The sequence below is a fragment of the Pezoporus flaviventris genome, unplaced genomic scaffold (genome assembly GCF_033815535.1).
Source record: "Pezoporus flaviventris isolate CSIRO_AGI_PZ_B2104156 unplaced genomic scaffold, CSIRO_AGI_Pfla_v1 ptg000441l, whole genome shotgun sequence".
Taxonomy (NCBI): Eukaryota; Metazoa; Chordata; class Aves; order Psittaciformes; family Psittacidae; genus Pezoporus; species Pezoporus flaviventris.
This window is the reverse complement of record NW_026892988.1, coordinates 18,419-32,670: the sequence shown is the minus strand read 5'-3', so window position 1 is coordinate 32,670 and position 14,252 is coordinate 18,419. Positions and strand designations below refer to the sequence as shown.

The 14,252-nt window shown below is 65.2% G+C and overlaps 2 protein-coding genes across 2 annotated transcripts; one reads left to right on the top strand and one right to left on the bottom strand.

Moving 5' to 3' along the window:
- Positions 1-167: 167 nt before the first annotated feature.
- On the bottom strand, positions 168-5,412 carry LOC133263726 (MAP/microtubule affinity-regulating kinase 4-like). Its single transcript, XM_061443606.1, has 14 exons — positions 5,304-5,412; positions 4,418-4,606; positions 4,287-4,340; positions 4,154-4,202; positions 4,008-4,073; positions 3,678-3,748; positions 3,543-3,599; positions 2,844-3,080; positions 2,305-2,424; positions 1,949-2,048; positions 1,729-1,838; positions 1,497-1,650; positions 901-1,121; positions 168-284 (listed from the first exon to the last, which is right to left on the bottom strand). Exons 1-14 carry the CDS (start codon positions 5,352-5,354, stop codon positions 168-170), a joined length of 1,596 nt encoding a protein of 531 aa, XP_061299590.1. The 5' UTR covers positions 5,355-5,412.
- Positions 5,413-6,786: 1,374 nt separating this feature from the next.
- LOC133263723 (tumor necrosis factor alpha-induced protein 2-like) lies at positions 6,787-12,402 on the top strand. The gene is made up of 11 exons (XM_061443605.1): positions 6,787-7,210; positions 7,985-8,636; positions 9,209-9,317; positions 9,669-9,779; positions 10,046-10,146; positions 10,237-10,344; positions 10,430-10,565; positions 10,906-11,028; positions 11,285-11,440; positions 11,661-11,782; positions 12,098-12,402. The coding sequence occupies exons 1-11, from the start codon at positions 6,787-6,789 to the stop codon at positions 12,351-12,353; spliced, it is 2,298 nt and encodes a 765-aa protein (XP_061299589.1). The 3' UTR covers positions 12,354-12,402.
- The last annotated feature ends 1,850 nt before the right edge of the window (positions 12,403-14,252 follow it).

Below are 14,252 nucleotides of genomic sequence, written 5' to 3'. Positions count from 1 at the left end.
TGTTACATGGGGGGTCACAAGGGGGGGGGTCACACGGGCGGGGTCATAAGGGGGGGTCCCGGGGGGGTTACACGGGGGGGGGTCACAAGGAGGGTCACAGGGGGGCTCCAGGGGGGGGTTACATGGGGGGGGGGTCACAAGGAGGGTCACAGGGGGGTCCCGGGGGGTCACACGGGGGGGCCATACCTGTTCTCTTTGCCGTTGGGCAGCAGCGGGCCACGCTCCGGGCGCTCTGTGCACACGTAGGTGTTGCGCCGCCCCATCACGCTCGAGGGCACGTTGGGCTGCGGGGGGGGAGGGGGGGGGGGGCGCCAAGGTGTCACCCCACACACAGAGACCCCCCAGCACCCACAGGAGCTCCCCCAGCACTCACAGATCACCCCATCACCCACAGGTTCCCCCCCATCACCCACAGGTACCCTCCAGGAGCCCCATCACCCATAGATCCCCCACCAGCACTCACAGGTGCCCCACATCACCAATAGGGTCCCCTCTATCACCCACAGGAGCCCCCAGCACCAATAGGTAACCCCCAGGACCATCCCAGCACCAATAGGTTCCCCCCCATCACCCATAGGGTCCCCTCTATCACCCACAGGAGCCCCCCAGCACCAATAGGTAACCCCCAGGACCATCCCAGCACCCATAGGTTCCCCCCCATCACCCACAGGTGACCCCCAGGACCCCCACAGATCCCCCCCCATCACCAATAGACTGCCCTCCATCACTCCCCCATCACCAAAAGGCTCCCCCCCAGCCCCCCATAGGTTCCCCCCCCAGCACCCATAGGTACCCCCCCAGGACCCCTCCATCACCAATAGGCTTCCCTCCATCACCAATAGGCTTCCCCCCATCACCCATAGGTACCCCCCAGCACCCATAGGTGCCCGCAGCACCCACGGCGTTGCTAGTGCCGTCCTTGTGCCGTTCGGGGATCTCGGCCTTATTGGGGTTGTGGGCGCTGCTGACCATGGGGCTGGAGGGGTGGGGGGTGACCCCGCGCCCCCCCCCACCCATGGCCCCACTGCTGGCCTTGCGCCCCCCCCGCTCGTCCCGCAGCTCTGGCTCCGCTGCGCCAGGGGGGCTGCGCTTGGGGGGCAGCGGCACTGGTGAGGGGCCACCTATGGCAGGGATGAGGGGTCAGAATCCATGGGTGCCCCATAGCACCCATAGGAGCACCCCATAGAACACACCATAGCGTCCCGCATGGCGCCCCCCCAGCACCCACAGTGAAGCACCATAGCAATAGCAACGGTGCCAAATCCATAGCACCCATAGGGACACCCCAGCACGCCCCTGTGGCACCCAATAGCCCCCACAGGGACACCCTCCCCAATAGCACCCCCCACAGGTACACCAAAGTACCCCTCCCTGGGCCATAGGGACATCCATAGGACCTGCAGGAGCACCCATAGCACCCATAGGACCTGCAGGAGCACCCATACACCCATAGGAGCACCCACAGCACCCAGAGGAGCACCCATAGGAGCACCCACAGAAGTCGCTGTGCCGCCGCTGCCGGTGGTAGGTGCCGGCGCCGCGCTGGCTCTTGCCGTGCCCGGCCCCGCTCTTGCCATTGGCCACGTCGTTGGGTGCCCGCACCCGGGCTAAGGACAAGGTGCTGCCGGTGCGGGTGTCCCCCGCCTCCACCTGCGGCAGGGACACAATGGGTCCCCATGGGTGCCAATGGGTGCCACTGGGTGCCAATGGGTGCCATTGGGTGCTCACCTCGCTTTTCCTGCCCAGCAGGAGGTAGGTGGCCGTCACCTCGTTGTACTTCTGGGTGCTGAGGGAGTCCTTGATCTCCTCCCGCGTGTAGCCCATGCCCACCATAACCTCTGTGGGCAATGGGGGGCAATGGGGACACCCCAGGACCCACAAAGGGGGGGGTAATGGGGGGCGATGGGGACACCACAGGACCCACAACAGGGGGGCATGGGGGTCTCACCGATGCGCTTGGTGTCCCCGAAGTCCTCCTCGGGCTCCTTGTAGGGCTTCAGCTCGTCCCCCTCATAGCCGATGTTGATCCATTTGTCCTTCATGATTTGCTGGGGGGGGGACACATGGGGATGCTCTGGGTCAGAGTCCCCCATGGCCCCATGGGAAGACCCCCCCTGAGATCCCCCTGGACCCATTGGAACTCTGCAACCCCCTTCCCCCTCCAGGACCCATTGGAAACCTCCAAACATACCCCCCCACCCAGGACCCATTGGAACCCCCCAAGCTCCCCACCCAGGACCCATTGGGACCCCCCAACCCCCCCCCCCCCCCAGGACCCCATAGCCCCCCCCGCTGTGCCCCCACCTCGAGGGTGCAGCGCTTGGCGGGGTTCAGCACCAGGAACCGGCGCAGGATGTTCTCGCAGTCCGTGGACATGTAGAAGGGGACGCGGTACTTGCCCCGCAGCACCCGCTCCCGCAACTCCTGGGGGGCACCCATAAAGTGACATTTGGGATGGGCACCACGTGCAACGTGGCCCCGGGTGGATATGGGGTGGCTACCATCACCCCTCCATGGACACAGGGATGGACCGACATCCACCATGGCCATGGGTGGATATGGGGTGGCCACCACCTCCCCTGGACCCATAGCAACAGCATCACCACCACCTCCTCCATGGACATGGCTGTGTCGGATGCGGTCCCATCCCCATGGTACCCACCCCATCCACCATAGACATGGCTGTGTCGGATGCGGTCCCACCCCCATGGTACCCCCCCATCCACCACAGACACAGCTGTGTGGGATGCAGTCACATTCCCACGGCTCTATGGGGATGGCTCATGGTACCCACCCCATCCAATGCCCACATGGCCGCGGCCCAGCCGCATCCCAGCGCCCACCTTGAGGTTGTGGCCGTCGAAGGGAAGGGACCCGCTGACCAGGGTGTAGAGGATGACGCCCAGGCTCCAGATGTCCACCTCGGGGCCGTCGTACTTCTTGCCCTGGAAGAGCTCGGGGGCCGCGTACGGGGGGGAGCCACAGAACGTGTCCAGCTTGGAGCCCAGCCGGAACTCGTTGCTGAAGCCAAAGTCCGCGATCTTGATGTTGGCCTCGGCGTCCAGCAGCAGGTTCTCAGCCTGGGGGCACAGCAGGGGTGGGGCGGGGACATCGGGATGGGGGCGAGGGGATGGGGATGATGGGGATGAGGACAGGAAGATAGGGATGGGGATGATGGGGACAGGAGAATGGGGATGGGCATGATGGGGATGAGGACAGGAAGATAGGGATGAGGATGATGGGGACAGGAAGATAAGGATGGGGACAATGGGATGGGGATGATGGGGATGGGGACAGGAAGACAGGGATGAAGATGGTGAAGGCCATGCGGATGGGTTCTATGATGGGGATGAGGACAGGAGGATGGGGATGGTGAAGGGGGTGGTGAAGGGGATGGGAATGGTGAAGGGGATGGGGATGAGCTCTATGATTCTATGATGGAGACAAGGACACCACAGTGAGGACAATGGGATGGGGACACAGTGGGGAGAGAATGGGATGGAGATGGGGACAGGGACACCGGGAAAGGTCCGGGCTCCCACCTTCAGGTCCCTGTGGACAATGTTCTTCTGGTGGCAGTAGTGCACGGCTGAGACGATCTGGGGGGGACAAGGGGGTGTCAGTGGGGAGGTGGCACCCATGTCCCCACCATCGTGTCCCCATGGTGCCCCCCCGACCTGTCTGAACTTGGCTCTCGCCTCCTTCTCCTTCATCCTCCCATGGGACACGAGGTAGTCAAACACTTCACCTGCAGGGACACCCATGGGTGCTGCGGCCCTCCTGACCCCCCATGGGTGCTGGGTGCCCCCAGCAAAGGTGGCCATTGCCCCTCATTAGACCCCCCTCCAGCTCCCCCCCAGCACCCTAGGGTGCCCCCAGGGACCAATGCGGGGGGGCCAGCACGCATAGAAGGGGGTCCAGCACCCATTGAAGGGGGTCCAGACCCATAGTAGAGGGTCCGGCACCCACTGAAGGGGGACCAGCACCCACTGGGGGGGGTTTCTCACCAGCGCTGGCATATTCCATCACCAGGTACAGCGTCTTCTCTGTCTCAATGACCTCAAACAGCTTCACTATGGGGTGGAGGGGGGGAAAACCATCAGCACCCATGGGTGCCCCCCCACCCATGGGTGCCCCCCCAACCCCAACTCACCAATGTTGGGGTGGTTCAGCCCCTTCATGATACGAACTTCCCGAAAGAGCTATAATGGGGTGGGGGGGTGGGGTTAAATGTGTTACTGAGGGGGGGACACCAAGCCCCCCCACCCATGGGTGCCCCCCCCCACCTTCTGCAGGCTGGTGGGGTTCAGCTGGGTCTTGTCGATGATTTTAATGGCCACCTGTGGAGAAAGGGGGGGGGAAATGATGAGGGGAGGATGACCCCCAACACCCGCCCCCCCCATGGCTCCATTCCCACCTCCCTGCCGGTCAGGATGTGCCGTGCCAGCTTCACTTTGGCGAAGTTGCCCTTGCCGATGGTGCGGAGGAGCCGGTAATTCCCGACGTGGGGCTGCTCCTCCGGGCACGCCGCGATGGAATTGCGGCAGCGGGCGCCGAGCGAGCGGCTGGACCAGCCCGAGCCCTTCTCCGAGCGGCTGCTGCCGAGCTAAGGGGAAGGGGGGGGGGGAGCCCGAATGGAACCGTCCAAACCCCCCCCTCCCCATCACCATCACCACCACCTCTCAGTGACCCGGATCACACACACACACCCCCCCCTCAACTGACCCGCGGTTTGGGATCCATCCGGTCCAACCGGCTCCGGAGCCGCGTCCCGGCAGAGCCCGAGGGTATCCGGATACCCGGGACCACCCCCCCCGCCCAAAGAGCCGGTCTCGATCCCTCCCAAGGGTATCCGGATACCCGGGGACTCCCCCCCACAAAGAGCCGGTCCCGACCCCTCCCAGTACCTCCGGACGCCTCCCGGTGGCCCCCCCTTTATAAACCAACCCCTCCCGGTGCCCACCCCGTTATAAACCGATCCCCCCCCCCCCCCCCCCAGTGCCCCCAGCCCCTCCCGGTACCGATCAAGGCCCTCCCCTGGAATAAACCAACGCCCCCCCCCGGTACGGACCCACCCCTCCCGGTACCCCCGCTGTAAACCGCTCCCTCCCAGTACCCACCCCAGAATAAACCGAACCCTTCCGGTACCGACCGAGCCCCTCCCGGTGCCCCCCCTTTCCCCGGTATAAACCGAGCCCTCCCCGTGCCCCCGGTTCATCGTTCCGGTACCAACCGCCCCCCCCCGGCTCGGTACCGACCGGGCCCCTCCCGGTGCCCCCCTCCGGTGCCGGCCCTGCCCTCACCGCGTCCGGGTTCCGCTCGTTCCCCGCCGCCAGCGCCGACCGCGAGGACATCGTGACCGGCGGGGCCGGGCCGGGCCGGGCCGGGCCCTCAGCGGGCGGCGGCGGCCATGGGCCGCACCGGAACCGGAACCGGTGGTGGGCGGGGCTTAACGGGGCGCTGGCCACGCCCCTTAAAGCAGCAGCGCTTTCATAGGCGCGCTCGCCCCGCCCACCAGGCGATGAGAGCCAATCACAACGCAAAGCCGACGCTTCCTATTGGATGAGCCCAAGCATGGAGACAGCCCGTCCCGCCCCTCCACTAGGGGGCGGGGTCAGTGGCAAAGCGTCTTTTCCATTGGTTGATGCGCTGGCCAATCGGAGGCGGGAGGAGAGAAGGGGGCGGGACTTAACCCCGAGAGGCCGGGGCCGAGGTCCCCCGGGTCCTAGTGCCGCCGGTCGGGTCCCGCCCTTGGGCGCGGGGGGTCCCCTTGTGCCCCCGGCTCCTTCCATTCAACGTGAGGGGTCCCCGGGGGTTCCGTCCCGCCCCGGGGCGCGGCGCGTCCCTTGTGCCCCTATGGATAACACCGGAGGGGGTCCCCCCTGTGTCACTGGGGTCCCCTCGCCCTGATCCATGGGGTCCACAGCGCTCCTAGGGCCCCATCTGCGGGGCTCATGGGGTCCCCGGTGCCACCAAGGTCTCATCCCAGAGGCACCGGTGGCCCCCCCAAGACACGGCGTGGAACGGGGTCCCCTGCGCCCCCATTGTCTGCTCCCTGCGGCATTTGGGGTCCCCCCGCGCCCCTGTCCCCCAGGTCCCCTCTGTGCCCCCGGTGCCATCCGCCCCCCCGTGTGTCCCCCCCTCGTGTCCCCCCCGTCCCCGGTGACCCAGCGGAACCGGGACTGACCCTGCCCCGGCCATGGGCGGCCGCTTCCTCAGGAAACCCCTGGCCACCGTCACCGGGGTCACCAGCGCGGCACCAGTGTCACCAGCGCGGCACCAGTGTCACCAGCACCATCGCACCAGTATCACCAGCACCATTGCATTGGTGTCACCAGCACCGGCGTCACCAGTACCATCGCACTGGTATCATCAGCACCATCACACCGGTGTCACCAACACCATCGCAGCAGCAGCTGTGTCACCAGCACCATTGAACCAGTATCACCAGCACCATCGCACCGGGGTCACCAGCACCATCGCACCGGGGTCACCAGCACCATCACATCGGTGTCACCAGCACCATTGAACCACTGTCAGCAGCACCATTGCACCAGCACCGGTATCACCAGCACCGGTATCACCAGCACCACTGAACCGGTGTCACCAGCACCACTGAACCGGTATCACCAGCACAGCACCAGCACCGGGGTACGTGTGCAGGGGCCGCGGGGCTTTGCACCCATGGGGCGGGCAAGGGGCGCTACTGCCCCGCTCTGGGGTCCCGGTTCCACTCCCCCCGGTTGCCTCCCGGTACCAGCCCGGTCCCATTCCCCTCCCAAGGCGATGCCGCTGCTGAGGAAGCCTCCCCGGGAGGACGACCCCGAGCCCGGAGACCCGTTCGCGGCCAGCCCCGAGAGCCGGTTCCGACGCCGCGCCACGCTCGAGCTGCTCGTGGGGCTCGGCCCCTTCGGGCGCTCCCGGCGCGGACCCCCCCCGGGACCGGGACCTGGACCGGGGCCGGGGCCGGGGCCCGTCGGCGATGCCCGAGCCCGGCGCCGCTCCGAGGACCTGGGCCGGCGGCGCCGCAAGGAGGAGCCCAGCGGCACCAAGCGGGGGTCCTGGCTGCGGCTCCCGGTGCCCACCCCGTGGGGCCAGCGAGGGGCCGGCGTGGACGGGGCGGGAGCAGGAGATGGGGACGGAGCCGGGCAGGGAACGGACGGGAGAGGCAAGGACAAGGAGAAGGAAAAGGAGAAGGAGCCGCTGTCGGGTGAGGGAAGGGGATGGGGATGGGGAAGAGGGGAGGAGATGTGGGGATGGGGATGGGGACGGGTGGGCAGGGGGGATGTGGGGATGGGGACAAGGGGAGGGGATGTGGGACATGGGGATGGAGGCACGGGGATGGGGGTGGGTGGGCAGGAGGACAGGAGGGATGTGGGGATGGGGATATGGAGGTGGGGATGGGACTTGGGAATGGGGACAAAGGGATGGGGATGTGGGGACATTACAGGGACATGGGAATGGGAACGTGTGGACATGAGGACATGAGGGATGTTGGGATGGGGAAATGGGACATGGGCGCATGGGGAAGTGGGAATGGAACATGGGGATGGGATGTGGGATATGGGATATGGGAATGGAGACATGAGGATGGGGAAGTGTGAGGATGGGACATGGGAGTGGAGATGGAGATGGGGATGGGACATGGGGATACGGGACTTGAGAATGGGGACAAAGGGATGGGGATGTGGGGACATCACAGGGACATGGGGAAATGGGAATGGGGATGTTTGGGCATGAGGACACAAGCAATGTGGGTATGGGACATGGGGAGGTGGGAATGGGACATGGGGATGGGGACGTGGAGATGGGGACTTGGGTATAGGGACAACGGGATGGGGATGTGTGAACACCACAGGGCCATGGGGCTGGGGCCATGAGACACGGGGCTGGTGGCGCAAGGACGCCGGGATGCGGGGCCATGGGGCCACGGTGTGGGGCACAGCTCGGGTCCAGCACCGCTGCGTCCCGTCCTGTTCCCCAGTGCTGGAGATCCTGGAGCTGATCCAGCGGCGGGAGCTGGTGGCGGCTGATGAGCAAATCATCGCCCTGGAGGCCGAGTGCGCGGCCCCATCCTCATCCTCATCCCCACCCTCATCCCCATCCCCATCCGCACCGCCCCCGGGCCGCCAGGCGCGGGACGTGGCCCTGCTGTACCGGGCGCTGCTGGCGCAGCTCTGGGCCGTGCTGGCCGAGGCCGTGGCCGCCGCTCGCCCTTTGCCGTTGCTGCGCTCCGTTATCCGGGTCCTGCAGCAGGAGGAAGCCGCGGATCAGCGCCTGGGACCCGGCGGAGCGGGGCGGCCCCGGCGGCTGCGGCAGCGCTGGCAGGAGGCGGCGGCGAGGGCGGCCGGGGAGCGCCTGGCGCAGGCGGCGCCGCCCGGGGCTGGGACCGGGACCGGGACCGGGACCGCGCTCGGAGCGGAGCTGGCGGCGCTGGCGGAGCGGGTGCTGCGGGACCTGAGCTCCGTGCGCGCTCACGTGGCCCCCGCGTTCCCGGCAGCCTACGAGGCCGCCGCCGTGTACGCGCGCGGGTACCACCGGGCCCTGGCGCAGCGGCTCGGGGCCGCGGCTCAGCGGGCGCTCGGAGTCACGGAGCTCTACGTGCTCCTGGAGTGGAACAGCGGCGCCTACCCCCGGTGAGGGACAGAGAGCCCCATAGGGACCCCATAACACAGACCCCATAGGGCCCACATAGCACAGAGAGCCCCATAGGGACCCCATAGCACAAGGGACCCCATAGAGACCCCATAACACTGACCCCTATAGAAAACCCAGAGCACTGACCCCTATAGGGACCCCATAACACTGATCCCTATAGGGATCCCATACCAGTGTCCCCTATAGAGACCCCATAGCAGACACACCTATAGCACAGAGACCCCCATAGCACTGAGACCCCTATAGTGGCCTCTACCCCTGGTGAGAGCCTCCATAGCACTGAGACTCCCATAGGACCCTAATGACTGCCCCAATGGCACCCCAATAGGACCCTAATGACCACCCCAATAGGACCTCAATGACTAATGTCACCCTAATGGGACCCCAATAGGACCCCAACAGGACCACAGTAGGACTCTAATGACCACTCCAATGGCACCCAGATGTCACTCCAATGGCACCCAGATGTCACCCCAATAGAACCCCAATAGAACCCCAATGACCCCCCCATGACCCCCCCAATGACCCCCCATATCCCCCCCTTCCATAGGGAGGTGCTGGGGAATCCTGAGGTGGGGCCTCTGCTACAGGGACTGGGGCCCCCTCTGCCCCCTGAGACCCAGCGCAGCCTCGAGAGCAGCTGCATCAGCGCCGTCAAGGTGGGACCCAGCTCCGGTGGCACCGGGGCAGGCACCGGGGCAGCTGCAGTGTCCCCATTGCCGGTGCCCCATTGCCGGTATCCCCATTGCCGGTGCCCCATTGCCAGTGCCCCATTGCCAGTGTCCCATTGCCAGTGTCCCCATTGATGGTGCCCCATTGATGGTGCCGCATTGCCGGTGCCCCATTGCCAGTATCCTCATTGCCGATGTCCCCTTTGCCAGTGCCCCATTGTCAGTGTCCCCATTGCCAGTTATTCCCATTGCTGGTATCCCCATTGCCGGTCCCCCATTGCTGGTGCCCCATTGCCATTGCCCCATTGCCATTGCCCCATTGCTGGTGTCCATGGGCAGGCGAAGGTGGAGGCAGCGCTGGCCCAGGAGCTGCAGCTCAGCGAGGACTCGTGGGCCGAGGAGGTCACTAGCCAGGAGCTGCAGGAAGGGCTGGCCACGCGCGTCACCGGGGTATGGGCACCCATGGGGCACCCATGGGCCCCACTGCACCGCATGGTGGTGATGGGTGGTTGGGGACCCCATAGGGACCTCATGGTGGTGGGTGGTGAGGACCCTATGGTGATGGTGATGGGTGGTTGGGGACCCCAGGGGGAGCCCATGGTGGTGGGTGGTGAGGACCCTATGGTGATGGGTGGATGGGGGCCCAATAGGGACCCTATGGTGATGGTGATGGGTGGTTGGGACCCCATGGGGATGTGGTCGCCGTGTCCCCACAGCTGCTGCGGGCGCATGTGGATCGAGCCCCCCAGATCACCCCCGAGTTCGGCAGGGAGATGGCGCAGAGTCTGCTGGGCGTGCTGGTGACCTTCCTGCATAGGTGGGACATGGGGACAGGGTCCCCATTGCATTGGGTGCCCATTGCATTGGGTCCCATAGCACCCATGGGTGACCCATGCGGGTGCTTCAGCTTCCAGCGGAAGGTGGAGCGGTTCCTGGAGGCACCCAATGACCCGTGCCCACCCGACGGCACCGCCGGCCGCGCCATCGCCTTGGTCAACTGCTGCCCCACGTTCAGGTGAGGCTGCCCCATGGCCATGGGGGTGCTGGGGGGTGGGGGTGGGGGGTCAACGTCCCACAGCACCCATTGACCCCCCCCCCAGGAGCTTCGCCGAGCGCCTGGCACAGTTCGGGCACCCTGAGGGTGAGGAGCTGCGGCGCCAGGCCCAGGGCGCCCTGGACAAGGTGACCCGGAGCTGCAACCACGTCCTCACCCAGCGCCTCTTCGAGGACCTCAAGGTGCTGGGAGGGGATGGGTGGGAGGTGGAGAGCAATGGGTGCCCAGCGATGGGTGTTGAGCTGGGTGATGCCCATGGGTGCAATGCTCATGGTACCCCTTGATGGGTGTTGAGTTGGGTGATGCCCATGGGTGCGATGCTCATGGTGCACATTGATGGGTGTTGAGCTGGGTGATGCCCATGAGTACAATGCTTATGGTGCCCATTGATGGGTGTTGAGTTGGGTGATCCCCATCGGTGCAGTGCTCATGGTGCCCATTTGTTGGTGCCCATCATGGCACCCACCCATTGGGTGCTCCCTGGGTGCCACCCTTGGGTGCCAGCCCCTCTCCCCTCCCCAGCCCTACTTCAACAAGCTGATGAAGCGCAAGTGGCTGACGAGCTCGGACGCCTTCGACTCCATCGTGATGCTCATCACCAGCTTCTCTCAGAAGCTTCGCCTGCTCCACCCTGAGCCCTACCAGGTGAGTGCTGGGTCTTCGGGTGACACCCATGGGTGCCGCACTCATGTTTTCCAATCATTGGGCGCTGGCTGGGACGATGCCCATGGGTGCCATGCTCACGGTGCCCATCCATTGGGTGCTGGTTTGGATGACATCCATGGGTGCCGCACTCATGGTGACCAGTCATTGGGTGCTGGTTCGAATGACGCTCATGGGTGCCACGCTCATGATGCCCATCCACTGGTGACGCTGGTGACACCCATGGGTGCTGCTGCAGGTGTTGGTGAGCGACCTGCACCGCCGGGTGCTGCTGGCGTACGTGCGGCCACTGCTGTCGGGGCGCGTGGTCTGCACCTCGGCCAAGGCCCGTGCCCGCGTGGCCGCACGCCTCAGCGACGAGGCCAGGCAGCTCCGTGAGCTCTTCACCCGCCTGGTAAGGCCCAGAAAGCCCCTTTGGATGCCCTTTGGGTGCTCCTTTGGGTGCCGTTTGGGTGCTCCTTAGGGTGCCCCTTTGGGTGCTCTTTTGGCTGCCTTTTGTGTGCTATTTGGTTGCCCTTTGGGTGCTCCTTCGGATGCCCCTATGGGTACTCTGTGGGTGCCCCTTTGGGTGCTCCCATCAGAGGAGCCCATCACCAAGCCCTGGCCGCCGGCAGGACTCGGCGTCACCGTGGCTGGACTCGGTGGTGCCGCGGCTGCGGGAGCTGCTGGTGCTGGAGGACACGGCCGCACTGCAGATGGAGGTCGGGGTCCTGGCAAGAGACTTCCCTGATGTCCGGTGAGTGATGGAGCCCATTGGGACATCCTCATCTCCATTGGTGTGGGGTTGGTGCCATCAGTACTCATTGGCACCCACTGGTACCTGCTGGTGCCCATTGGTGCCATTGGTACCCATTGATGCCATTGGTGCCCACTGGTATCCATTGGTGCCATTGGTACCCATGGGTGCCCATTGATACCCATTGGTACCCATTGGTTCCCACTGGTGCCATTGGTTGCTACTGATGCCCATTGGGACTCATGGGTGCATTTGGTGCCCATTGTTACCCATTGGTTGCCATTGATGCCCATTGACCCCCCTGGTGACCCACAGGCGGGAGCACGTGGCGGCGGTGCTGGACGCGCGGGGGCTGCGGAGCCCCTCAGCCCGACACGAGATCCTGGGGGTGCTGCGGGACCTGGAGCGGGGGGGGGCTGTGGCCCCGGCCCTGATGGCACCGGCGTCGCCATCGCGGCACCGCGCGTTCTTCGCCGAGCTGCCGGTGCCCGGCGCCGGGCGCTGTTTGCCCTTCCAGCTCCCGCGCCTCGCGCCCATGGCCCGGCTGCGCCGACGGCGCCCGCGCCTCTGAGGCAGCTCCGATGGGTGCGCATCGACAGCTGCCGGCACCGCCGCATCCCCATCCCATCCATCCCATCCCCATCCCATCCATCCCATCCCCATCCCATCCCCACCCGGCTCCCTCCGCACCCCCAGCACCACGCAGGATGCGGCTCCTCGCACAAGGAAGGAAGCGGCCGCGCGCCAACGCTGGACCGGGAATCCACCCGCTCCCACTTCCCGGCATCCCGGGGGGGTAGGGGGGGGAACATGGACCCGGACCCAGATCCCGACCCCAACCGGCGCAGGGACCCCACGGCTCCACCACCGCATCCCTTGGCCGCCATCGGTGCCATGAGCTGGTGCCAGGTCTCAGCCCGGTCCTGGATGGGGTGGGGGGGGGGCAGTTTTCCAGCCTCTTCCATTCCCAAAATAGGCTTGTGCCGGATCCGGCTCCCGCCAGGAAGCAGCGAGGGCTATAAATAACGGGTCAGGGTCGTGGGGACGGAAGCGGACGCGCCGGGCGGGAATGTCGGGAAGGGATGGGGGGACCTTGGGGGGGGGACACACGCAGGGGTGCAAATCATGGCGGGCCTGAGGGCAGGGGGTGGGAATGGGCACCCCTAAACTGGGAATAGAGACCCCTAAAGTGAGAATAGGGACTCCTAAACTGGGAATAGAGAGCCCTAAAGTGGGAATAGATGCTCCCAAGTGGGAATAAGCACCCCTAAACTGGGAATAGACACCCTTAAACTAGGAATAGACATCCATAAGCCGGGAATAGAGACCCCTAAAATGGGAATAGGGATCCCTAAGTGGGAATAGACACTTCCACCTGGGAATAGGCACCCTAAATGGGGAATAGGGACCCCTAAACTTGGAATAGAGACCCCTAAACTGGGAATAGGGACCCCTAAAATGGGAAGAGACACTTCCAACTGGGAATAGACACCCCCAAGTGAGAATAGGGGCCCCTAAACTTGGAATAGACACCCTTAAGTGGGAATAGACACCCTGAAGTGGGAATAGACATTTCCAACTGGGAATAGGCATCCCTAAACTGGGAATAGACACCCCTAAGTGGGAAGAGACACTTCCAATTGGGAATAGGCACTCCTAGACTGGGAATAGAGACCCCTAAACTGGGAATGCGCCCCCCAGTTCGCGCCCCCTCGCGGCCGCCCGCAGCTCAGCAGGGAGCGGAGCTTGTACGGCCAAGGTCCCGCCCACCCACGCAGGTGATTGGCAGGCGAGCGGGCCAATGGGGAGAGAGCCGTGTCCGCAGGTCCTCTGCCCCACAGCCCCACGTCCCCAATGCCCCGTACCCCGACGGTCCCCGTCCCCAATCCCCAGCATCCCTCTCCCATCCTGCCCTCCCTGGCCAAGGCACACAGGAGCCGTGGGGCCGATCCGAAGCTGCTTTATTGGCCACGTTGGGATGGGTGAAGCGCGGACGCGGTGGGGCCGGGGTGCGGGGGGTTGGGGTTGGTGGCCCCAGGACCAGGCACAGCCACAATGATCCACAATGATCCACAATGATCCATAATAATGATCCATAATGATCCATAAACCCATCGTCCATAAAAAACTAAACATCTCCCGCGGTGCGACGCGACCCAAGTTTGGGGGGGGACAAGGACAGAGGCAGCGGCGAAGCTCGGTCACCACAGGGGACGCCATAGGGGACAATGGGGCAGAGGCTTCACAGTTGGGGGGACACGCACACACACACACACACACAAGCAGGACGGGAGCCCCCCCCCAAGTGCTGGGGGTCCTGGAGAGGGCAAAGGGGAGGGCCCAGCAGCAGCAATGGGGCTGGGGACCCCCAAGAGAGGGGATGGGGATACCATGGACACCCCCCCCCCCTTTAAAGGTGATGGAGGTTGGGGTGGGTACCCCCAAAGTGATGGGGATCCTTCAGTGACCC

Excerpts from the sequence above, each read along its gene's own strand:
- LOC133263726 (XM_061443606.1), bottom strand. The coding sequence starts at position 5,354 with ATGTCCTCGCGGTCGGCGCTGGCGGCGGGGAACGAGCGGAACCCGGAC. Across the intron at positions 4,074-4,153 it reads GCTGAACCACCCCAACATTG|TGAAGCTGTTTGAGGTCATT; the intron begins GTGAGTTGGGGT and ends TCCACCCCATAG. Across the intron at positions 285-900 it reads AGGACGGCACTAGCAACGCC|CCCAACGTGCCCTCGAGCGT; the intron begins GTGGGTGCTGCG and ends CCCCCCCCGCAG.
- LOC133263723 (XM_061443605.1), top strand. The coding sequence starts at position 6,787 with ATGCCGCTGCTGAGGAAGCCTCCCCGGGAGGACGACCCCGAGCCCGGA. Across the intron at positions 7,211-7,984 it reads GGAGAAGGAGCCGCTGTCGG|TGCTGGAGATCCTGGAGCTG; the intron begins GTGAGGGAAGGG and ends CCTGTTCCCCAG. Across the intron at positions 10,566-10,905 it reads GCCTCTTCGAGGACCTCAAG|CCCTACTTCAACAAGCTGAT; the intron begins GTGCTGGGAGGG and ends TCCCCTCCCCAG.